The sequence below is a fragment of the Protopterus annectens genome, chromosome 1.part0, assembly GCF_019279795.1.
Source record: "Protopterus annectens isolate FY-2018-M chromosome 1.part0, PAN1.0, whole genome shotgun sequence".
NCBI lineage: Eukaryota > Metazoa > Chordata > Ceratodontiformes > Protopteridae > Protopterus > Protopterus annectens.
Window position 1 is genome coordinate 831,388,597 of NC_056725.1, and position 24,743 is coordinate 831,413,339.

A 24,743-nucleotide genomic window follows, 5' to 3' on the forward strand; every position below is an offset into this window, starting at 1 on the left:
GTGCAGTCATCACACTTGAAGCTGAAGAATGGGTGGAGGCAGTCAAGAAGATTTGGGGCTGGCTAATATGCCCTGCAGGACTGTGGTTGCAAAGCCCGCCTTGGATTTGGCAAAGATAAACAGGTGGTAATGCTTGGTGAAGGTATGAACAAAACTCCAAGTTGCAGCTTCCAGAATGTCCCTGGTAGGTACACCTCTGAGAAAGGGTGTAGAGGTTGAAGTTGCCTAGTGGAATGTGTTCTGACCCCCTGAGGTGGTGGTTTCCCATGGTGTTTTTAACAGAAATGGATACAGTGTGCTATCCATTTGGAGATGGTTTATTTTGATATGGCCTTGCCCTCTGACCCTGGTGCAAAGCTGAGTAGTAACTGGTTAGATTTCCTAAAGGGCTTAGTCCTATCAAGGTAGAATCTGAGCCATCTGCGCACATCTAAAGAGTGCAGGATCCTTTCCCCCTTATTTTGAGGATTAGAAAAAAAGGTGGGCAAATGGCTAGATTGGTTGAAAGCCACACTGGACACTACTTTAGGAATGAAGGCTGGGTTAGTCCCAGGGAGACCCTGTCAGCATGAAAAATGATGAAGGGTTCTACATTTATAAGTGCTTGTAGCTCAGACACTCTTCTAGCTGAAGTGATGGCCAGAAGCAAGGCTGTTTTCCAAGAGAGGAATTTTTACTCTGCTGACGCTGCAGGCTCAAAGGGGGTTAGTGTGAACTTTTCCAACACAAAGTTAAGGTCCCAAACAGGGGTAGGGGCTCTTTTTGGTGGCCTTAAGTTTTTAGCCCCTCTCAGGAACTGCTTGATGAGAGGGTGTGGAAAGAGAGGTGGCTCAGTGCTGTAAGAGCAAAGATGGCAGAGGCATGGATTTTGATGGAAGAGAAGGATAGGTCCCCTGTGGAGCAGGTCTGCTAAGTAATCCAGTAGGAGAGGTAAGAAGGGCTGTGCTGGATCCACTCCTTTTGTCTGGATCCAGGAACAATACTTTTTCCACTTGTCAGCATAGGATTTTCTAGCACTGGGTCATCTGGCTTCACGTATGACATCCAGTACCTGCTTGCTTAGGCTGGCCACTGGAGGCGAAGTCAAGGAATAAGCCAGGCGGCTAGATTCAGGGTCTGCAAACATGGATGCAAGAACTGTCCCTCCTGCTGGGTCTGGAGACTTGGGATCTGGGGGAGGTGCCATGGAGGCAACAGTGACAGACTGTGCAGTAGTGGGTACCAGTGTTGGTGTGGCCAGTCTGCGGCAATCAGGATCGTCCTTGGTTGGTCTTCCCTTACCTTGAGTAATACTCTTAAGAGTTAGAGAGGGACATGCATAGATTGATAGGTTTGCCCAATGGAAGGACAGGGCATCCACTTTCCAGGCCTTGCTATGAGGTTCCCTGGTGCAGAATTTGCTGAGCTGGTGGTTGCAGGGGGAAGGCAAACAGATCCATCTTCAGGGTACCCCATATTTCTGGGTCACAAGGCTGAAGGTGTTGTGGTTTCACTGCCACTCGTGTGGGTCTAGGAGATTACTGCTTAAGTTGTCTGCCAGAGAGTTTTGGTTGCCTGGCAGGAAATGAGCTTGCAGGTGAATATGCATGGCTGAGGCCGTGTTTCAAAGGGTTATGGCTGGCATGCAGAGTGGGTTCCCCCTGCTTCTTGATGTACCACATCACTGTGGTGTCAGTTTTGATTAGTAGAGGCACCAGAGAGAGTAGGGCTCTGAAAGCTGTCAGAGCATGCTGAACAGCTAGCATCTCTTTTTGGCTGATGCTCAGATGAATTTGATTTGGGTTCCAGTGGCCATGAATGCATTTGCAAAATGAAGACAAACTGCACAGACTGCTGTTTATTGACAAAGCTCACGATAAGCTCCAAAATACTAAGCGCTTTCACCATATGTAAATCAATGGCTTCTTCAGAGTACAAGGAGCATTACATCACAAACACTTATGAATATTTTACACATTCAAATCCATCTATCACACACCTTAACTAAATATGCTAATAAGCCAATACATTCCAAGTACAAAAAAAATATCTGTATAAAAACATATTACGTAAAACTAATATATAAATAAAATAGAATAAAATAAATCAAGCTGAATTAATACACATTCTAGGGTCAACCCACTACATTCATCTTTTGACTAAATGTTTTTTCTATAATGTTGTCAAAATGCATTACAATAATTGCTTAGAATGAATACCTTGAACAATACACTCAAAATGCTATACAAGTAGCATTAAATAGCTGTAGCTCTCTGTTTAAGCAATGGCATAACTGAGATGTGATCGTTGAGCCCTGGAAAAGATGTAGCACTGAAAACTTTTATGCTACTTAGATAGTGTTTGAGTGTATTGTTCAAGATATTCATTCTAAGCAATAGCAACTGATGCAGAAATACTAAGCCTCTGGTATTTGGGCCGACTTGAGGGCTACCCCTGGCAGGATAACCCAAGTGCGATGTCTGCAACAGTGAAACACGAAGAACATCCCCGCTACTTCAGTATTCCAAATTAGAGATCACACTACAGCAAGGAAAAGGGAAATCTCCCATTCCGCTCTGTATGCAGATCTCAATTCACAATGTTGGGATTAAGAAAGTTCGATCATATGGTCGCGGTCATATGAAATTTGATCTTTCAGGATTTCGGCATTGTGAAGTGTTTATATATATATATATATATATATATATATATATATATATATACACACACACACACTTTTTTATATACATAGATATACAGACACACAGGGTGTGTGTACCTTTAATAAGCACATTATAAACCCATCTATCCCCAAGACAAAGACCTTAAAAGATTTTTTGTACTTTTTACTAGAAGACAACATGTAGCCAGGTAAACACAAGCAAGAAAAAAATGCATATATAGTGTACTTAAACTAGTAGTAGTGGAATACAAGCCTACAATATATTTTCATTCACTGGCTCACTGCACTGAAACCCAAGTGCCATTTACCAGGTGCAACAAAGTAAAGGCCCTTTTTCTCTGAACAAATAGTCAGCAAATAAACTACGGATCTCAAGCCACCTCTAACACTCCCGCTGTCCTTTTCAGCTCTTCAGTGTTCAATACAAGTCAACATATGTCTATTTAAATAGCATCACAAATCAGTCTTTCTTTAAATATACTCATTTCAAGCACATCAATGTACTCCTAACCTTTGTGCAAGGTCATTGCTAGTATATTTACTGAAGAACTTTAATCTGTATTTGTTTGTAAGAACAAACTCCTATGTCAGATTTTATTTTGAGGGGTCTATTAGCATTAACAATCCCAGTTATACCATTTACAAACATGCAGATGTCGATTATTAAAGATTAATGCACTGCAGGATTGGTGTCGACACTTGGTTTGTCTCATGCCGAAACTAATTCTGCTCTTCATTAGTCAATGACAACTTGCATCAGGTGGCAAGCTTCCTGAATTTCTTTCCCTCTCAGGAAGACCAAAGAGAAATCAAGAGCCCAAGCAGAGATGGTGAAGCCAAGGACATGCTAACCATCATAAGATCTGAGCAGAATTCCCAGGAGGAAGCAATCTGCTAAATGATGGGACTTGAAACAAAAACCTGAGAGAGAGACTGAACAGTCCTTTTAGTTCATCCCTGCATCAAAATCATTTCAAAACGACAAATAAAAATGGAATATAATTTCCACCACTGTTTAAACGCATGTGTAAAACATGCTTTTCACGAAAAGGCAACAATGGATGCATAAAGCTGAAGTGCACTACTGTCACCGAAGTCTTTCAGTTGGACAATGCGGTGCAATTAAAACAAACTTAAAATTGTACTGCCTAAACAAAATGTCTATTAAGCAGCATTCATAAAGGTTAAGCAGTGAATGAAACAGAGAAATGACAAACTAATAATTATATCAGCAAATTAATCCAGTCAAGTAGAGAAGTGTGGGGTGTTTACTGTGATCACCACTTCACATCAGTCACTTTTACAATACATGCTGTTACCGCACACTGCTAGTATTTTACCATTTCGTTCTTTTCATAATACGGTAAAAGTACCTTTACCTAGTTCATAGAAATTCTTTGATTGTCAGATTTCTGCACATTTGTGCTGCATATCCGTGGACTATAAATACCATGCATTCAGTAAAGAATGACTCAAGAGTTCCCTACTGAGCTACCAAAGACCTGCTGGGCCTGAGTGATGGCAGGAAATATTAGCAGTTTCAGGTGAATATATTCAAGTAGAAACTCCAGGGAAAAAGGCAGGAGCATAGAGAGTTGGAGAGAAAGAGACCCGTGCAGTTTACCCACTACTGCATCGGATACCTAGAGACAGTCTGCATTTAAAAGGAAAGCTCCAAAATACCAAAATATACAGCTGGGCTGTTTTTTTTTTTTTTTTTTTTAGCATCCACATCTTCACTTCAAAGCTCTGTCCAGACATTTGGAAAAATAATTGTCAGAAATAATGTAAGGCACCACAATCAGTTCTGGTTCATTTAAATCACTGCTTTAACTCGACATAATGCTTTCCTTTTTCCTGACAAGGGACAGGAATATGGTGCCATGGATAATACAAGAAAGGCAGTTGCCACCAAATCCATAATATAAACTGTAGCAGTTAAGAAAACCAAACAACCTTAATGTGTACAAATCATGGGAGTATACAAATAAGCAGAGATGGCTGCTGTCACCCATCTTATGTACATTAAGACAATGAGGCTTGGGTGTTCGTTTAAGTAGCTTATTGTACACAAACACATCAGGATGGATAGCAGGAACATTAAACAAACTGACTGACTGACTACATACATGAAGGCTCTCACTCTGGCTGCTCACTCAAAACGGCACTCCTGCTTGCACATGCTCAGTACTTATATGAAGGTGCTGGCTCACCGGAAAGCTTCTTAAAGTTGTATCTTGCATACTGACTTACAGCTGGCTCTCCCAGGTAAGCACAGCAATTTACAGGCATACAGAACTCAGCAAAACAAAATCAAAAAAAATATTCTGAGCAACGGTTACATAAATGACATACACAAGCTACACAACTAACTGTATGGACAAAAAAAAAAGACAATAACTTGTATACTCTACATTCATACCCTGCGCTCAAGACCAAGGTATCAGCAGCTGAGCAAGAGATGGAAAAAAAACACCTCAGCTTCCTTCTTAAGCCCGAACTGAGCAGTGATCCTGGAGTGCACTAGGAAATGCATATGCCACACTAAAAGTGACAAATACATAAAGGCTCTGGAAAACTACCTTCCTGCAACTTTAGGAATCTCCAGATGGTTCATTCCTGTACAATAATGTTAAGAATGTTAACAGTAGTTCAGACTCCCATGTCTGGCATCTAGGAGTTATTTGGGAACTATGCACAACTTTGCATACTAAAAAAATACTTTAATAGCCGTGTGACAAAAGAGAAGAGAAAGCATGGATGCAAATGGAGGGGTGGAAGAGTATGTATGCGTGCACAGAAATTTTGAAAGGGATACTGCAAAAAGACGTGTACAGCGACTGCTACCCTTGTTTAATTGTGCCACACTAGCATGCGCGTATGAGAATTGCAGATGCAATGTTTGCTGCAAATATTGCATACTTTAAAGTGATGCACCTAAGTAGCACAACTTCCACACATTCATAAATCTTTCATATAGATTAGAGTGTGCTACTGAATGGCACACTTTTCCTAAATATTTTAGCCGTTAATGGGAAAGATTAAGGCTGTGAGCAATTTCCTTTAATCCAGAGTTTAATTCCCTCAGCCTCCATTTGCCTGCTGTGCGACTCTGAGCAAGTCACTTAACCATAGAATACTCCAGAATGGAGTCTGAAAAAGTCTATGTGGTGTTCTTCTACAACAAACAAATACAACAAAATATTTTTCTGTTTTGCATGGTTCAAGATGTCTCCTCCTCTTTACTCTGGAAATATTATGAATCGTCACAGAGATAACATGTTTACTCTTGATCTCTCTGTATCCACAAATGAAAAGATTAACTTCTGTAACACACACGGACTCTCAGCTGCCTTAGATCACCTATTACCATGCATGAGATGACAGTACCCCATATGTAGGTGATATGTGGCTCTAACAGGTACTACCAGCCCTCCAATTTACAATCTGTTCCTACTACTCCATTAATTACATACAGTATCAGTGGCATAAAGAAGTAGCACAATAGGTAGCGCACACAGCACACACATTTGTGTAGAAGGCTTTGGGTTCTACCCCCCACACCAGGTAGACTGACTGCTGACACTGCAGTGCAGCATAAGAGATGTGCTGCCTTTCAGAAGAAATGTTAAACCAAGGCCCCATCTGGTTGAGTTGGTGGTAACTTGGGTGGATGTAAAAGATCCCACAAAGCATCTAACAAAAAGAGTAGGGGTTCTTTATTTACATATTTATACACACACACACATGTATGTATGCACAGACTTGTACAAATGATTTTCATTTTCATGTTTATACACCTCAAACTAATATACAAACTTGCACTGCTTTTTTACTTTGACTCCACTCCTTTTTCCAAATCCGCAATCAAATCTTCTTTAATATGACAATATCCCATTTACATTAAACATAATTTTATTCATTCTTTCACGCCATATTACCCATGTTACATAAAACTCTATTAAAACAAGATCAAATTTTTTACTTGAGTTCCCACAATAACGATGTTGAATCATGTCCATTTTATACTATCACCTTTAAAAATCCCCCCCCAAATTCTGCACATAATCTATACCATAATTTTTTTTTTTTAACACACTCACATTTTAAAAAACATGTTCTGTTGTTTCTTCTTAATCACAATGCAAACACATTATTTCACTTTTCTTTCTGCAAGACATATTTGCTTTTACTGGCATTTTTTTTATTCTCAAGTTAAAAAAAAATCTTGACATTCAACACAACTGCACCATTTTTTAATTGCTCTGATCTTTTCATCTGGAATGTTTTCCCGTGGATTAACACAATAATATTTTATCATAATGTTTTGTACTGTATTTATTTTCTTCCACTTCATGAGTTTATTTCCACATCTTTATCTTTTGTTGTATTTCATTATTTTTTTATTCTTCTTGCTCCTTATTTTTTCCCATAATTCCTCACACTTATTTAAACATTGTTACTAAATTTACATCTTTTTCATTTAACCATTTCAAAACTTTACATACATGTAGTGATTCATATTGGATTAAGGCAAGCCTAATCTACCTCCTTCCTTATTCATATACTATATACCTCTTAACAGGGTTAAATCTTGATCCCCATATAAAAGAGAAAATTATTTGTGACAATTGTGCATACATTCTAGGGATCAAAACACTTGATAAATATGCTATCTTGTCGATTAACAGCAAATTAATCAGGCTTATTTTTTTCTTAAAAGCTAGTCTATGTTTCTCATACCACACAAACGTCTTTCAATTCCAATAATATTGTATCCCATCCTTTTCTGTTACATCTTCTATGAAAATGTATACCTGAAACAGATATTTCTTTCACAGAAAATTGTATTCCAGCAATCTTAAATTCCCATTCCTTTACTTTTTAATTAAGGTCATACCTATTTCATTTAAACAATCAACTAAATAAAATATAACTTCTCTCATCCATTTTCTATTTTTAGTAATTGTATCATCTGCATAGGACATCATAACTGGAATGCCAATATCAGTATGAAATGTGTACTTTGCATTCTTCATTTTTTGATGATTCCATTAGCCATTATATTCATAATTAAAACAGAATACTATTCTTAGGACATCCTTGTCTTATACCACTACGCATGTCCATTTCTCTTAAACTGTTTTCTAAAACTCTTAAGGCCGCGGGGGTGCAGTGGTTAGCGTTGTTGCCTCACAGAAAGAGGTTCTCCGGTTTAATTCTCAGCTGGAGCTCCTTCTGTGTGGAGTCTGCATGTCCTCCCCGCGGTCTAGTGACGTTTAAAGGCATGCAGGTAGGTGCGTGCATGAATAGGTGTGCCTTATTTGAAGATTGGGGGTCGGGCTGGCACCTCGGCACCGTAAAAATTCACTGCCAATCATTAGTGGACCAGAGTTCCGCTGTGGCGACCCTTATCCGGGAAAAGCCAAAAGACATTCTTTTTTTTTTTTTTTTTTTTAACTAAAACTCTTACCTTATTATTATATGCTGTTAAAAACACATTTAATTTTTTTTTTGCTAATATTACATGCATCCATTATATTCCACAACATATGTTGTATTGAGTCAAATGCTTTATATCACCTGTCATGAGTTGCATCTCTTCTTTACTTACAATATCTATTTCTCTCACTATCATTAACTCTCGGCATCCCTTTCTTTTCATACCATATACACTTTCATCCATTATATATATTGCATTTTATTTTCAAATCTTTTCTGTATTACTTTCATAAATATCTTATTATTACTTAGCACTACTGGCCTTCATTTTTCTTCTCCTTTTTTCTATATGAATGAATTTTAATATTACATTATTCCATTCTTTACAATTTAAATCTTCACAACCAATCTCAAGAAAACTTACATAAACTAGACAGCTGCTATAATAAAATAGCAAAGTTCGCAACAGAAGACAGCTACAGATCCCATCACTGCCACGCACTCAAACTCCTCTCTTGGCTAGAATTCCCCAACCTAATTCTTAACAAGCTCACCATGGCCCACCAAATAACCTAAAAAAACATCCATTCTCAAAGGCCTACTTACACACTATTCCACTAACTGGACCCTGTGCTCCAGTAATAAAAACCCAGTGAACATCACTAAAAGTAGCAATAATGCTGGTGACTCACTATACTCAAACAGTATCACCAAAATCTGGAACTCCCTACCCGTCAGTATTAGATCCACCTCCAGTATCACAAAGTTTAGGAAATTACAAAAAATCACCTAACTACCTGGCTCTGCTCGTGTAATAACCTTGGACAACTTTCCCTCACTCAGATAGAACCTCTAACTACACTTCTATCTATTCTATAACTCCTGTAACCTAATTCTCCCTTATCTATATTTGTCTTCCTCACAGTTGTAAACTGCATTCTGTTAGAGGACATACTAAATGCACTGTAGAGGCTTAAGAAAATCTAAGACGTACTGTATTTGTACTTGTTATTCACATCTCTCATGAATATACTTCTGTTGATTAATCTATGTATATAAATTATTTTACTGACCTCTGCTAGACTAAGTAGATACATATATAGCTGTATAGTAAACTTTTTTTTGTACTTAACATGCACTAGTAAAAGTGTACTTTGGAGCTTTTCTCCTCAGCCCTCCACTGAAAATGGACACTGTTGTCCAGTCGGACCATCCCAGTAAACAAATGTTAAATAACTAAATAAATTAGACACAGAAGTAGTTTTTCCTGCCAATCTAAGTTTTTATACATTTCAAATCCAATTCCGTCCAGACCAGAGGCAGAACCTACATTTAATGGTTACAAAACTTTTATTAGTGCATATAGTGTAATGTCTTTTTCCAATTCTTTGTTAATTTGTTTAGAAACTCTACTTCCCATATCCTTCCACTTTTAAACATTTCTTCTACATAGCTTATAACAGTACCCATAATTTGTTGTTGATTTTTCTTTACATTTCTCTTTCACTTGTCATCATGCTAATTATCATCTCTCACTATCTTACTTATTCCATTTTCCTTGTAAAACTACCTGTTTATATAACAGTTCTTTGATTTTATCTTCATTTCTGTTGTACATTTCTCTTTCATATTCTCTAAATTATCCATAGCATCTCTAAATACTTCAACATATTCCCTGTTTTTCTTTCTTTACCCCCCCCCCCATGTAAATAACTCTCTACATTTTCTTTTAATGGTGATTCACATTCAGACCAGCTATTATAAAATGCTTTCATGGTAATATGATCATTCCATAATTTAATTACTTCTTTCCTTTTCTGTGCCATTCTTTTGCATTTATTTGTATACCTTTCCTATTTTTGTATATTCTTTATGATTTACGTCTATCCATATTGCTAAATGGCCTGTTATAGTTTCTTCTACCATAAATATACCTTCTGAAACTAAAAAAGTAACCAATTTTGGTCTTTAAAACCTCTTCTGTATGTCCATGATCTTCTCTTCCATATAACCAGTTTCCCAACATTTTAACATAGTTTCCTCCTTTCTTTTTAATTCCCCTTACATCAGTTTAAATCCCCGGTAATTATAATATGCACGTTTACACCAACATAATCTAACATTTTTGAAATAAATTCTCCCTTTCTTTACACATCACATAAGCATACACAGCTATAATTCTATAAAACTTTTCTTGACATTTCAAATCTAAAATTAACCATCCTATTGCTACTAATATAGAATCTAATATATTTTCTACTCTCCTACACAATATTGCTATTCCTGAACACTTTTCATTTCCATTGTTTCATATTTCCCCAGCCCATATATTTTTTCAATCTTTCTTAAGTCATCTTATACCTTCTAAAATATCACATTTAATCACAGCATTCTAAAACTTCTATTCTTCTTGTATTCTTCACACTGTTAACATTAACTAAAATAATTCAACTTATTTCTTTGTCTGTTCCTCAATTTAGAGGATATCACCCTCCTCCTATATTGCCTGCTTTAAATTTATATACTTTAACCATTACCTTTCTTATTGTTTATACTAAAGCCTTTAAATTTCCTTTTTTTTCCTTTTACCAATCTAACTTCTTTTTCTCTTACTACTTCCCAACTTGCATCTTCATCACTGGCTTCCGATTCTCTCTCTAATTACTTTTTTAAATATCTTCCTTTTTTCTTCTTCTAAACTTTCATCTACTTCAGTCTCCTCTTCATTTTCACTTTGCTCTTCATCGTTACCACTTTGCTCTTCATCGTTACTTTAACCATACTCTATTCAATAAATGTCCTGTTTTTTTTACATTTATAACATTCAACTTCACATTTCTTTGTTTCATGACTTATTTAGCACATAACATTTTATCACAGTTTCTAATTAAAATGTCCTTTCCCACAAAAAAAAAAAGTTTTTGGTTGCCCCAGTATTTTGCAACACGTTTGTTGCCTTCCACATGTACAATGCTTGGAATATGTAAAATTTTTCTTTATCCGTTTTAAAAACATTACAATCCCATCCCCCAGTCTATAAACCCCTATTGTCATAGACTTTTGAAATGTCTAGGACTTCTTTGCAAACATTTTTTTAAATTTTCTTTTAAAGTATTTTTTCAACCTCTGTAAAAAAAAAATTGCATGTTTTCTTTTTAGTCTCTCGAAACAATAGTTTAATTATATATTCATTCCATGGACTGTTCGTCTTTTTTCCCACTTTCATAAAATTTTTTCCATACCTTGCACTGTTTCAAAATAAATGTCACAAAAGGTCTCCTTTTAATCAAAATAAAAGCTCTTACCTTTTGTGTTTTACTCCCAAGGGTAATATTAAATTGTCCCATACCTTGAACCTGTTTAGTTCCTGGCTCTCTCTACTTTGTATCCTTAACACAAATTTTCTTTTTGGCGTGTTCTTTTCCTTCTGCCCATCTTGTGTAGCTGCCACAGTTTCTGCCTATGTTCTCTTCGTCTTTACATTAACTTCTTCTGGTCTTCCTTGAGTATTTTATCCATAATAGCCTCCCACGACATCTCATTCTCCAGCTCACTTTGGCTGATTAAATCTTTCAATAACTCATCCCACAACTATCCGAATTGGAGGGTTCTAACTACATTCCTCTATTTGATCTGACCGATGTCCTGAAAAGCTGCTGCTGAAACTAACTCCAAACATCCTTTGACTTCTACAGACTCCTTCCTAGAGCTGGCATTTGCTCCGCTCCCTGCATGGAATCCTGCATCCTGCATACTGTCCTCCCAGCCACCACTGAACTAGGAACAGGATGTGTGCACGTATTCATGGCTAGCACTTCCGCAAATACAGATCACAAATAAATAGTAGAGGAAGCTCCCCAGTTGCCCTGACCAAATTTCCCCTAATTGCATAAATACCACCTCTGGTTTCCCCTGAAAAGATGCTACTAGCCTAGTGGGACTAATCTTGTCAAAGGATAAACAAACTTTTTCAATTTTGATCTAGCTTACCTGACAGGATTACCACTACTTTGGGGCATCCAAGATGGCTGCATACTTACACATTGACAGGTGTTCTCACGTGTGAAAATTTAAACTAATGAGAAAAAAGCCTACCAAACTTATCAGTTTGGTTAAAGTTCAGTTACTGGCTAGTAATTATACTTCCTGGAGGCCAACAAAGAATAAAGCTACAGAAACTAAGAATCTCAACCAAAAAAAAAAAAACCCCGTCTGGGAAGAATCTAGCAGCTGTTTAGCAAAAATCTGTTCAAGTTTCAGCTGTGTTACAAAAGATGGTGGAATATATAGTCATATAACAAAAAGCTGTAAAAGTAAAAATTTTAACAAGCAATTCAAATGAACTAATAAGACTGTAAAAACCATAAGCTTAAATAAAGGCTAGCCAAGCATGAGGGTCTTCCAAGAAGTGCAGTTGCAAAAAAAAAAAAAAAAAAAAAATAGTGGGGCTAGAACACAAGAGAACACAGAGAAAAACCTGATATTTTCTGCTTTACCACAGAAACTAGAAGGAACAGACTACATTAATGTTATGAAAGTACAGATAAGCAACCAGACTGGTATTTCACAGGACAATTTGTTAAAGGGAACATACATCACGTTTATGCTCCAAATCTGGCCAGAAGAAGCCAACTTAGATTTCTCATTTGTAAAGATGCAATCATACCAGGAGAAAAAGAGTTGCTGCTGACAAAACTGTGAAAGAATGGAAAAGTATTTAAAATGGGGTCAGCAGAGTGTTTATGGAAATAATTATACACCGTACAGCAGGCAGAAGAGAAGCATGTTTATCCCAGCAATCAGGGAATATCCGGAGGCAAGTGAGACATTAAAGCTGATGTATCCTGCTTTCTTCAGAAGATTTTTCCTCAGAGGAAGAAAGTTATTTCTGGAGGAAATCAAGTTTAGTCAACAAAGGGTGAGATGGCAAACCTAAGAGAACTCTGCTTCTCATTCTTCTGACAATGATATAACCTATACAAAGATTTTGCCATTTCTTTTAAACACAATTGTTAAAGTATCACTTAAAACATAGGCTTATATACATTAATAAAAAAGAAAACGCATCACATTAATATTTCTTCCAACTACACACACTGTACACAACATGCACTTTCTCTGTAACCAGTCCAACATCAATTGCTCAATCCCCTGCCTTCCCTTAAACCTCACTATTCCTGAGTTTTAGTCTGCATTTATTATTCCAACAATTTCAGTTTACTTCTATATAATGTGCTCCTGCCCTTTTTTAAAGATCTCTCTTCAATTTGTTTGGTCTCTTTTACAATAGTCAATACTTCACACATAGTTGGTTTTGATTTTGACTTCCATTTATTTTTTTGGTAACTAGTACAAATAAACTTAACAAGGCCTTAATATGTCTAGGCAACCATGATCCTCTCTCTCAGCTTACAGCCATATGCTCATCCAGTACTTCTGATGCAGTACTCCTGTACGGAAGTTTTAAAATCTGCCAACTCTTACTCCCAAAAAGTACAGTTGTGTACACCTACCATAAATGTAGATGTTCGAGTGTCTTCACTGTTGCAGTCATAACTGTAGGGTGCTCCTGCCGGCAGGCAGCCCGAGGTCGGCCAGAATCCCAAAGTCTGGGTCCGGCGTCGGCTGTACAAGCTAGTACCCTGACGTCAGTACGCTCTGGTACATAGCCCTCAGCCAACGCCATCTTTTCCAGCCTTTCTTGCCCTAGATGTCAGAAGTCCCCAATAAAACAAAAATGAATCCAACAAGGAAACACAAATACACCACAAAAGAGAAAAAAGAGGGGATAGGAGGGAGGGAAACACCGACTGCAACAGTGAAGACACTCGAACATCTACATTTATGGTAGGTGTACACAACTGTACTATGTTCTTCGTGTTTCACTGTTGCAGTCATAACTGTAGGGTGGAATCCCAAAGCAGTGAAAAAGGGGAGGAGGCTTTAGACAGAAGAAGGGGAGGCAAGAATACCCTGCAAAACAGCAGAGGCAAAGCCTGCCCTGGTCTTGGAATACAGTGGGAGATTGTAGTGCTTGGAAAAAGTATGCACAGAACTCCAAGTGGCAGCTTCCAAGATATCCTTGGTAGGAACTCCTCTGAGGAAAGCTGTAGAAGTGGCAGCTGCTCTAGTAGAATGACTTCTAATGGTACCTGGAAACTGTTTCCCATGATGAGTGTAACAAAATCTGATTCCATAAGCAATCCATTTGGAAATAGTTTGTTTAGAAATAGGTTTTCCACAAGAGAACTGGAGGCAAAAGAAACAAACAATTGATTAGACTTTCTGAACTCTTTAGTCTTGTCCAGGTAAAATCGTAACTGTCTGTGTACATCCAATGAATGCAAAATCCTTTCCCCTTTATTTTGAGGATTAGGAAAGAAAGTAGGAAGGTGAATTGTCTGATTTAAAGCCACTTTCAAAATCACCTTAGGCATGAAAGTAGGATTGGTCCTCAAGGATACTCTGTCCTGATGGAAAATAAGGTATGGTTCCCACAGCCATGAGAGCTTGCAACTCTGAGACCCTTCTGGCAGAAGTCAATGCTAATAAAAGAACAGTCTTCCAAGATAAAAACTTAATATCTGAAGATGCAGCAGGCTCAAAAAGAGGCAAAGTAAGTTTTTCTAAAACATAATTAAGATCCCAGGCAGGAACAGGAGGGGTCCTGGGAGGCCGCAAATTTTTAGCCCCTCTCAAGAATTGTCTCACCAAAGGATGAGAAAAAACAGGAGGATCAGAATTGAAATGAGCAGAAATAGCAGAAGCATGAATCTTAATGGAAGAAAAGGAAAGTCCTTTAGATAAAAGATCCGAAAGGTAAAGCAAAATAGAAGAGAGATCAGGTACCAGAGGATCCGAGCCTCGGTCCTGCATCCAAATACAAAACCTCTTCCATTTAGAGGCATAGGATTTCCTAGTGCTAGGCCGTCTAGCTTCCAGAAGAACATCCAAAACTTGTTTGGGAAGACTAGAGGAAATCAAATTCCTTTGAAGAGCCAAGCCGCCAGGCAAAGGGTCTTTGATTGGAATGTAGTAACTGACCCTGATGCTGGGACAGAAGAGAAGGGTTCAGAGGGAGAATCCAAGGAGGCTCCAAGAACAGGTGCTTTAAAGTTGGATACCAAAACTGTCGAGGCCAATTTGGAGCAATCAAGATAAGGAACTTGGGCTTGTCCTGTTTTATCTTCAGTAATACCCGAGGTAGTAGAGGAAGAGGAGGGAAGGCATATCCTGAAAGGCTTCTCCAGCTGAAGGACAGGGCATCCACTTTCCAAGCTGTTTTGTGGAAGGACCTGGTGCAAAAGCGAGGCAGCTGATGATTGAGATGGGATGCAAACAGATCTATCTGGGGACATCCTCAAACTGCAGTAATCCTGTTGAATAAGTTGGTGTCTAGCATCCATTCGTGAGGATCTGAAATGTTTCTGCTCAGGCTGTCTGCTAAGAGATTCTGTTCCCCTGGAATGAATTGAGCCTGGAGATGTAGATTCAAATTTAGAGCTGTGTCCCATAAAGCCATAGCTAGTCTGCAAAGGGGGTACGAATGAGAACCCCCCTGCTTGTTGATGTACCACATGACCGTGGTGTTGTCTGTACGAATTAGCAGAGGCCCTGGTTGCAAAAGGTTCTTGAAGGCTAGAAGAGCATTTTGAACTGCCAACATTTCCTTCAGATTGATGTGCCAGTGAAGATGGACCTTTGTCCAGGTTCCCTGCTGGCAATTGTCTAGAAAGTGTGCTCCCCAAGCATAATCCGAGGCGTCCGTGGTTAGGATTTGAGTAGGTTGAGGTGGACGAAAAGGCTTTCCTTCGTTTAAAGCACATACCCTGGACCACCAGAGGAACTCCCTCTGGAGGCAGGGGATCAGAGGAATCAGAATATCCAGATTGTGGTAATGCTGTGACCATACACTTTTCAGATACCATTGAAGCTTTCTCATATGAAGCCTTGCGTTTGGAATCAACAGAATGCAGGAAGCCATGTAGCCCAGAGTCTGCAGGAATTTCCTTGCAGTGAGCTGAGATAGAGTTGCCAAGGTGTTGAAAATAGAAGCCAGCTGTGTTTGTTTTTCTGGAGTGAGGAAGGCCCTTTGTAAGGTTGTATTTAAGAGGGCTCCCAAGAATACCATTTGTTGAGAAGGGATCAAATGTGACTTTTTTGTGTTCACTGAGAATCCCAGTAGGAGGAGAAGACGTTGAACAAAGTCCAGATGTTGAAGTAGAAGATCTTTGCTGTCTGCCTGAATAAGGCAGTCGTCCAAATAGGGGTAAATCTGGATCCCCTGAAGTCTGCAATAAGCCACTACTGGTGCCAGGCACTTGGTAAAGACTCTGGGCGCAGTAGATAAACCAAAGGGCAGTACAGAGAATTGAAAGTGCCTCGAACCTGCCTTGAACCGGAGGAATTTCCTGCGTTCTTGCCTGATGGGAATGTGTAAGTAGGCTTCCTTTAAGTCCAATGTCACCATCCAGGCGTCCTGAGAGAGCATTGGAATTAGTTGCTGCAGAGTAAGCATCTTGAATTTTGGAATTTCCAAAAAGGTGTTTAACACAGAAAGGTCCAGAATAGGTCTCCATGAGTTTTGTTTTCTTGGAACCAGAAACAGTCTTGAATAAAAACCTTTTCCCATCTCCGAGAGTGGAACAGGCTCTATGGCTCTCATGGCCAGAAGAGCATCCACTTGATTTAAGGCCTCTGACCATTGATGTTTTGGCAGATCTGGCCAACCGTGAGCCCTTGGCAAAGTTTGAAAGTGGAATTTGTAGCCTTTTAAAATCACGTCCAATACCCATCTGTCCTGGGTAATATGAGTCCAATTTCTGTAAAAAAGAGACAGTTTTCCTCCGAGAGGGGCATCTAGGTGAAGGGGTCCTGTAGCCCAACAGAGAGAGTCATTGAGTTTGCTTTCTTTGAGATTGGGATCTGTCTTCTCCTCTTCTAGGTGAAGAAGCAGTCCATTGTCTAGATCTGTAAGAGGCCTGACCTTGACCACGACCTCTGGAGCGTCTATATCTTCCCCTTTGAGGCCTGTCAGACGTGGGAAAGGACCAATTTTTAGAGGGCCAATTCCTGGAAAATCTAGGAGGCTGAACTTGCAAGAAATCTTTTACAGTCTGCATAGATTTTGCCTTTTCTTCCATCTTTTTAATAACCTCCTCAGCCTTAGATCCAAAAAGATCATCACGTTGAACAGGGGCATCTAATAACTTAGCCTTAACCTGTTCAGGTAAACTTTGTTCACGAAGCCAGGCATGTCTCCTGATAACAGTACCAGAGGCTGCAGCCCTGCAAGAAGCATCCAAAGCATCAAAACCACAATGTAAACTGTTTGTTCACTTGTTCAGTAGCATGCAAGACATCCTGAAGTTCCTTATCCTCTGCACATGCAGGAAGGGAAGCAAGCTTTTGCTTTAAAACAGACAAAAGAAATTGCTGATACTTAAACATATGAAACTGGCAATTTAAAGCCCTTACAGACAGGGTAGCAGAAGTATATACCTTTTTTCCCCACCTGTCTAAAGCATGAGAATCCTTCTCAGAGGGAATAGGATTTTTAGAAGTAGCAACCTTAGCAGCCTTAGAGCCCTGAGAAATAGTTTCAGGATCCGCAGAAGGGTTCTTAAATAAGAATAAATGAGAGTCAGGAACCCTATAAAATCTATCAGGCTTAGAAGGAGCAGGAGGCATGGAATCAGGATTCAAATTAGTATCAGAAAAAGCATCATCTACAATGTCCAAAACAGGAGGAATAGCTAAAGGCCTATGCTGAGGAAGAAGAAGAAATTCTCTAAGCCTCTTCTTGGAAGCAGAATACTCCTGTCCTTCCCAATGAAAATGTTCCCTCATCTCATGCAATGTTTCCCCAAAAGAGAAATCTTCAGGCGGAGAGGCCGAGGGTAAGGAGTCCTCAGCATCCGAATCCTCATAAGGAGGAAAAGAATAGTCCTGATCTGAGGAAGAGACAGAAGATACAGAAGCCTGGTCAGAGGAATCCAGAGGAACATCCTGTCGAGGCCTTTTCTCAGGAGGGGGGTGAGAACCCCTAATCACTGTAAGCAAATCTTCAGCCATCTTTAATAATTGCTTCTGTGTCCTGGGAGTAGATTCAGAAGCAGCTTGAGCAGGAACTTTAGACTTAACAGGAGTCTTTGCCTTTGAAATAGTGATGTGAGTAGGCCTGAAAACCCCCTCAGAAGCCGGTACCTGCACAGTGGTTCCGGACCCATCTGAGGGAGCGACTTCCGAAGGTCCTGCAGCAGTTAAAATAGTAGGCCTTGATGGCTCCCCATGGGAGTCCGTATCGGCCATCGGTTCAGAAGTGGCAGACGACAGGGGCTGCAAAAGCGCCTCACTGACGACAGCCGAACCGGACGCTGGCTCCAGCTGCAACGAGTCCTGTTTGGACCTCGGAGGCCTGTCTTTGTCTTTGCGCTTCTTTTGAATTCCGGTAGTGTCAGACGACATTCTATAATTGAAGCGTCTGCCAAAATAATTTAGAGCCCAATCGTACCTGCGCTTGATAGTACGAGAGTTGAACCTGGCACAGAACCGACAACAAGAAACGTTGTGGTCAGGGCCTAAGCAAGGTAGACAGTAAGAGTGGAAATCTTCATGAGGTATTTGTTTCCCACACGTTATACAATTATTAACTTTTTCTGACATCGGAGGAACAAGAAAAAGATTCCCCAACGGGGTACTTAGCTTTGAGAAGAGAAGTAAGAACTTCGGACCGACAACAACAAAATACGCTGTTCAAAAATCGCCAACCAACGACTTGCGAGCTGCTTTCCACCGCACGGCAAGAAAGACTGGAGAAGATGGCGTCGGCTGAGGGCTATGTACCAGAGCGTACTGACGTCAGGGTACTAGCTTGTACAGCCGACGTCGGACCCAGACTTTGGGATTCTGGCCGACCTCGGGCTGCCTGCCGGCAGGAGCACCCTACAGTTATGACTGCAACAGTGAAACACGAAGAACATCATATGTTCCCAGTCACGTCTTTGTTCTTCTTCAAATAAATTTTCCTCAGCAAATGTTGGTGTGAAGTCTGCTCAGGGTATAAATGTTTGTTTTTTTCGGCTTTTCCCGGTTAGGGGTCGCCACAGCAAAACTCCGGTCCGCTAATGATTGGCAGTCAATTTTTATGGTGCCGAGTTGCAGGACATAAATATACCTATGCAAACACTTCAAAACAAAAATCCTGAACCTTCTGGACTTGGCTGCATCCTTAGGAGCTACACATGTGGCCCGCCATTGCTGCATCCTTAGGAGCTACACATGTGGCCCCCCATTGCTGCATCCTTAGGAGCTACACATGTGGCCCCCCATTGTTCCCTTGTAAATTGCTTTTCCAGTCTCTTACCTATCTTTTCTAGCCTCCTCTGATTATTACAGTTATCATGCTACATTTCGTATGCCCTACTAATTATCATTTTTTTTAAACAGTAGCTCGTGCTTGGGACAGTGAGGATAGTACAGCTCTTGGCATAGTGCACTATTACTGCTGAAAAGTGTTCTGCACTCATCTCATTCCCCTCGTATGCATGCTTGTTGCATCATGCAATGAGGACAAGTGTCTCATTGTTCTGCACTGCTGAAAAGTGTTCTGCACTCATCTCATTCCCCTCGTATGCATGCTTGTTGCATCATGCAATGAGGACAAGTGTCTCATTGTTCTGCCTCAACTGAGACGCAACCAAGGTCTCCTGCCAATCTCCTCTTAGGAGAATGCCTCCCTACATATCTCAAGTCTCAACTAAAGATCAAATGCAATGGGCATCCAAATGCATGCCCTGCCCTCCTGGATAGGCACACCCATCCTTTTGCCAAGCACCTCAAACACCTGAGCCATTAACTGAACCCTTATTATCTGTGCCATAGTTGGGACTTTATCCCTTTATGCCACTACACATGAATACCCTACTAATCGTGTGGGAAATTTATGTTTTGGAACATACAAGTTCCTTCCAAACTTGACGAACACTGACAACACATTTTTTTTTCATTCCCCAGAAGTTTCACTTACTAGCCACTGTCCAGACAACAGTAACCAACCTCAGTTAGTAACACATGCAGTGGTGAAGTGGCATCACTGAGGTTCAGGTTGAAGGCAATTAAGCATGCATAAAACATGTAGGCAAATGGACACACAAGCAAATCTACCCAAATACAAAAGCAAAGACTATGGAACTCTACACAGAACTCAAACCAGAACTCCAAAGAAAGCAGGGCACAATGAATCCAGAATGTAAGAGGACTTTTTGGGAGGAGGAGACAAGGGATTAAACATGGCTAAAAGCTTCTCTGCTATACCTCCCTACTTAAAACAAGTCTGAACTTCTAAAGCTCTGCACCGAGAACTAGCCAACTATTGGTGAACTCTCAGGAAACTAAGCTCATAATACTGCAACAAAAGAAAATACTCTTCATATGTCTGTTGATCTTAAAGAACTCAACATCTAATACATAACCAACCACTAGACCACAAGAGAATGGTCAGTTTGCAGTCATTTCAAAATAAAAAAGGCTGAAATAGTCAAACAAATTAATATAGCATCAATACTACAAAAACAATGCATGAAGATACATGAGGTGCATTAGTACTGAGGAGCTGTCAGCATGGCTTGTAAACCAGAATATTTCTAAAAGTGAAAATTACACGCAAACAGAAAAGCTAAGTACTTATAAGCCACATACACAATATATGAGAAAAGATTTCACCTCTGTAACAGAAAAATATATACTGTACTCAAACCTGTTGAGACACCTTTTGGATTGACATGATCAAACTCACTGTGTATGATTCTATTGTCAGTACAAAAGGACTTAATGTACCTGGAATACTTGCAGGGGAAATGGGTCCCGATCTCGACTGACTGCTTCCAACTGGAGAACCCACGGGGGATGGAGACGGACCTCCAGGGATACCAGAAAGATGTGGCGAGGCATGTGGAGAAAACGGAGACTGTGCTGGATTACTCTGTTCTCCTTGACTACTTGTTGACCCTGAGGCACTGACAGCTGAACTTAGTGTGGCTTCCGTTCCTGTTGGCAAGTCATCAATCGAACCAGACAAGTCCTGCAAAAGAGGGGGGAAAAAAAGAAAAAATTAACAGAGGTCCATTGTTTTACTACAAAGGTGCTGCATTATGGACCTACAGATAAAAATATGCCCCTTAATCTGTCTCCATAAAGCAAAAGAAATGGAAACTAACTGCCACTCCAGTGACTTGCTTCAACTAATAAGCATGGGAGCTCGTGGTGAGAGGATGGCAGTGAACTGCTGCTGTCAACTCACATATTTATGTTGGGAGGCCTACTTAGACCTGCTGCTCTACCAGCACTGGGCAAAAGTGGGATGGCAGCCCCAGCATATTGACAGATTAAAGATGCCATTAGATTTTTATAGTAGTGCAGAAGCACTGCGTTTGCTGGAAATGCACTGTGGAAACATACACCTCTATGGTCCAGCACTGTAGGCTCTTCTGTGGTACAAGGCTCTTCTGACTTCACAAGGGGGGGCAGGGCAGAAAAGCTGAAAAAAGTCACAAGAAACGGTTGCACAGAGCTAACTGAGAATGACTGGCTTCACTAGATAGGATGAAGGAATGAAAGGGTAAAAAAAAATACAGAAAAAAATAATTTCCCATCAACAGCATCAAATACTTCTATTCTCCTTGTGTGGTCTCTACCCAACTAATCACCAAATCTTGACAGCCCTCGGAGCTCAGCATCTCGTATGCCAAGGAATTTTCTTGCTCCACTGAAGTCATAAATAGATCAACAGAAACACTCATCTGTGCCAATAAAGCAGATACTGCCCAATGCTCAGCATTACCCTTTCAATGACTACCTGTTTACTCATCTGGTTAACCAGGTGGGTGGAGGGCCCATAAGACTTCTCAGATATGACTCAGACCAAAGCAGGCAGTCAAACACATGCATATATCCCATACCTGAATAAAATACACATGCTAAGCACAGGAAAAGTGTCAGTACTGGGTATGGTGATAGCTACCACCTAAACATAGCAACACACAACAAATAAATTAATTTTGGGGTGAAGTGTTTTGGTTAAATGCCAAGAACAAAAGATCACACATAATGCAGTCTTTAAAATATTTAACAATTACGGATGAGATGCACTACAGGTCTGTTTATGATGCAATTTCTAATAATGCAATGCCAATATTCAGAGCATCCAACATTAGCAATACTACAAACAAAGTACAGTTGTGTACTCTTACCATTAATGTAGATGTTCAAGTGTATTCACTGTTGCAGTCATCACTTGTGGGTTATCCCTGCTGGGTAGTCCTCGGTCGGCCCAAATACCAGAGTCAAGCTTTTCCCCTGCGCTGGCTGCTGTCACCTGTGGACTGACGTCAGGTCGTCAGTGGTATAAAGGAGAGCAGCCAGCACCATTACATCAGTTTTTCTTGTCCTAACCTGTAGGAGCCCCTTGAAGGAAATGTTTTAAAGAGCCTCTGGTGGCCTAAGGCCCCAAGAAAGACAGTCTCCAAAAAAGGATAAGATTAAGGGGGAAGGTGGGAGGGAAAATGGGACTAACAGTGAATACACTCGAACATCTACATTTATGGCAAGTGTACACAACTGTACTATGTTCTTCGTCTTTCACTGTTGCAGTCATCACCTGTGGGAGGATTCTCAAAGCTGAGGAAGGGGAGGATGAAAGTATGAAATTCCTAGGATTGAGCTAGCATGCCTTGCAGTATTGCAGGGGCAGCCTGCCCAAGCCCTGGAGAACAGAGGCAGATAGTAGTGTTTGGTGAAGGTGTGGACTGAGGTCCAAGTGGCAGCTTCCAGGACGTCCCTGGTGGGTAACTTCTCCAAGGAAGGCAGTGGAAGTAGAGGCTGCCCTAGAGGAATGTGATTTGATAGACTTAGGAGGAGGTTTTCCATGAAAAGTGTAGTAGAATTGTATGCAGTGAGATATCCATTTAGAAATGGTCTGGTTGGAGATGGGCTTCACCTCTTTCCTTGGGTGAAGCCAACCAACAGTTGATCAGTCTTCCTAATGGACTTTGTTCTGTCCAGCTAGTATCTTAACTGTCTGTGCACATCCAGTGTGTGCAGAATTCTCTCCCCTTTATTCTGAGGTTTTGGAAAAAAGGTGAGGAGATGTATAGCCTGGTTTAGGGTCACATATCGTACTACCTTTGGCATAAATGAGGGATTAGTACTGAGAGACACCCAGTCTGTATGGAAGATAATGAAGGGTTCACTGGCCATGAGTGCTTGAAGTTCTGACACCCTCCTAGCTGAAGTAATAGCCAAGAGGAAGGGAGTCTTCCAGGAAAGGTGTTTAAGGTCTGCTGATGCAGCTGGTTCGAAGGGATGCAATGTCAGTTTTTCTAAGACGTAGTTCAGGTCCCAGGCTTGAGTAGGTGCCCTTCTAGGGGGCTTAATGTTACTTACACCTCTGAGGAATTGCTTAATCAAAGGGTGAGAGAAGACAGGCTTGTTCAACATGAAAGTGTGCTAAAATGGCTGAGGCGTGGATTTTAATGGAGGAAAAGGAGAGGCTCTTGTTATATAGCTGTGCTAGGGAGTCCAGAATAAGTGGGAGGGACGGCTGGGAGCTGCTGTGACCTTTTGATAGGCACCAGGAGTTGAATCGCTTCCATTTCTCTGAGTAAGATTTCCTTGTGCTGGGCCTTCTAGCTTCCTTAATAATATCTAGGACCTGATTGCTTAATTGCGGGTTATCCCCGGTCCCTGGGGGATATGTCATGCAGAAAGTGTGGTGTGTGCAGGTTTGGATGCATAATCTCCCCTCTGGCTGGTCAGGTGGTCTGCAGTTAATGGCAGGGGCCTGTAAGGCTCCTTCGTCAAGCTGAGCAGGAAGGGGTTGGTGGTGTCAGCTACGAAAGATGGTTTTTTGAAAATAGTCCACTGCACAAATAAGTCGTTACTTGTCTGAACAATGTAAAGCACTTATAAAAAACTTTTATTTAGCAACCAAATAAATGTTAAACGCTACCAGCGTTTTTCGTTCTGAAAGTGTCAGAACTTCCTCAGACAACAGCCAGTACCATTACAAATGGTAATTAAATATGTACTCCATAATTAGTACAAGTGTTTTAAATTACATCAAAAAACGTTTGCCCTTAATTTAAAGGAACATAAGCATTATAGCCATTTGTAAAATAATAAATAAAAGTGTAATTATATAATGTTATACAATGACTGTCAGCATGGAAATACCTTATTTAAAACGCGTAGCATTTATACTTCCTTAAGAAACTAAAATTACTAAACATCATATATAACCACATTTCATGTCACATCTATAAAACATTTAAAACGGATAACTTTACTCTTATGTCCTAAAAAACTGTATTAAAAAATGTTTAAAAGTACTTGAATTGTGTTAATGATAATTATTGTTCGTATTTAGTTAAACCTTACTAAAAAAATGACAATTCAATAATCTTATAAACAAAATCCAAAATCAAACTACCTCAGTAGATTTTTAAGTTTTAGTATGTATGCAATTGAACAGAAATCATTTAAGCCTGGTTCTCTATTCGCAGCCAAACGTAATTGCCAGGCTAATTCTTTTTTCTCCAATGCCAGTTTTAAATAGTTGTCATTCACAAAATTTTAATCTACT

At 40.0% G+C, this 24,743-nt stretch overlaps 1 protein-coding gene across 7 annotated transcripts in view; it reads right to left on the bottom strand.

Annotated features, from left to right (window-relative positions):
- ARID1B (AT-rich interaction domain 1B) overlaps positions 1-24,743 on the bottom strand; it is a 1,953,609-nt gene that overhangs the window by 510,915 nt on the left and 1,417,951 nt on the right. For all 7 annotated transcript variants that reach the window (XM_044063533.1, XM_044063501.1, XM_044063506.1 and 4 more), the window contains one exon: positions 20,942-21,185. In XM_044063533.1, the coding sequence (XP_043919468.1) occupies positions 20,942-21,185 (244 nt within the window). The remainder of the gene's footprint in view (positions 1-20,941; positions 21,186-24,743) is intronic.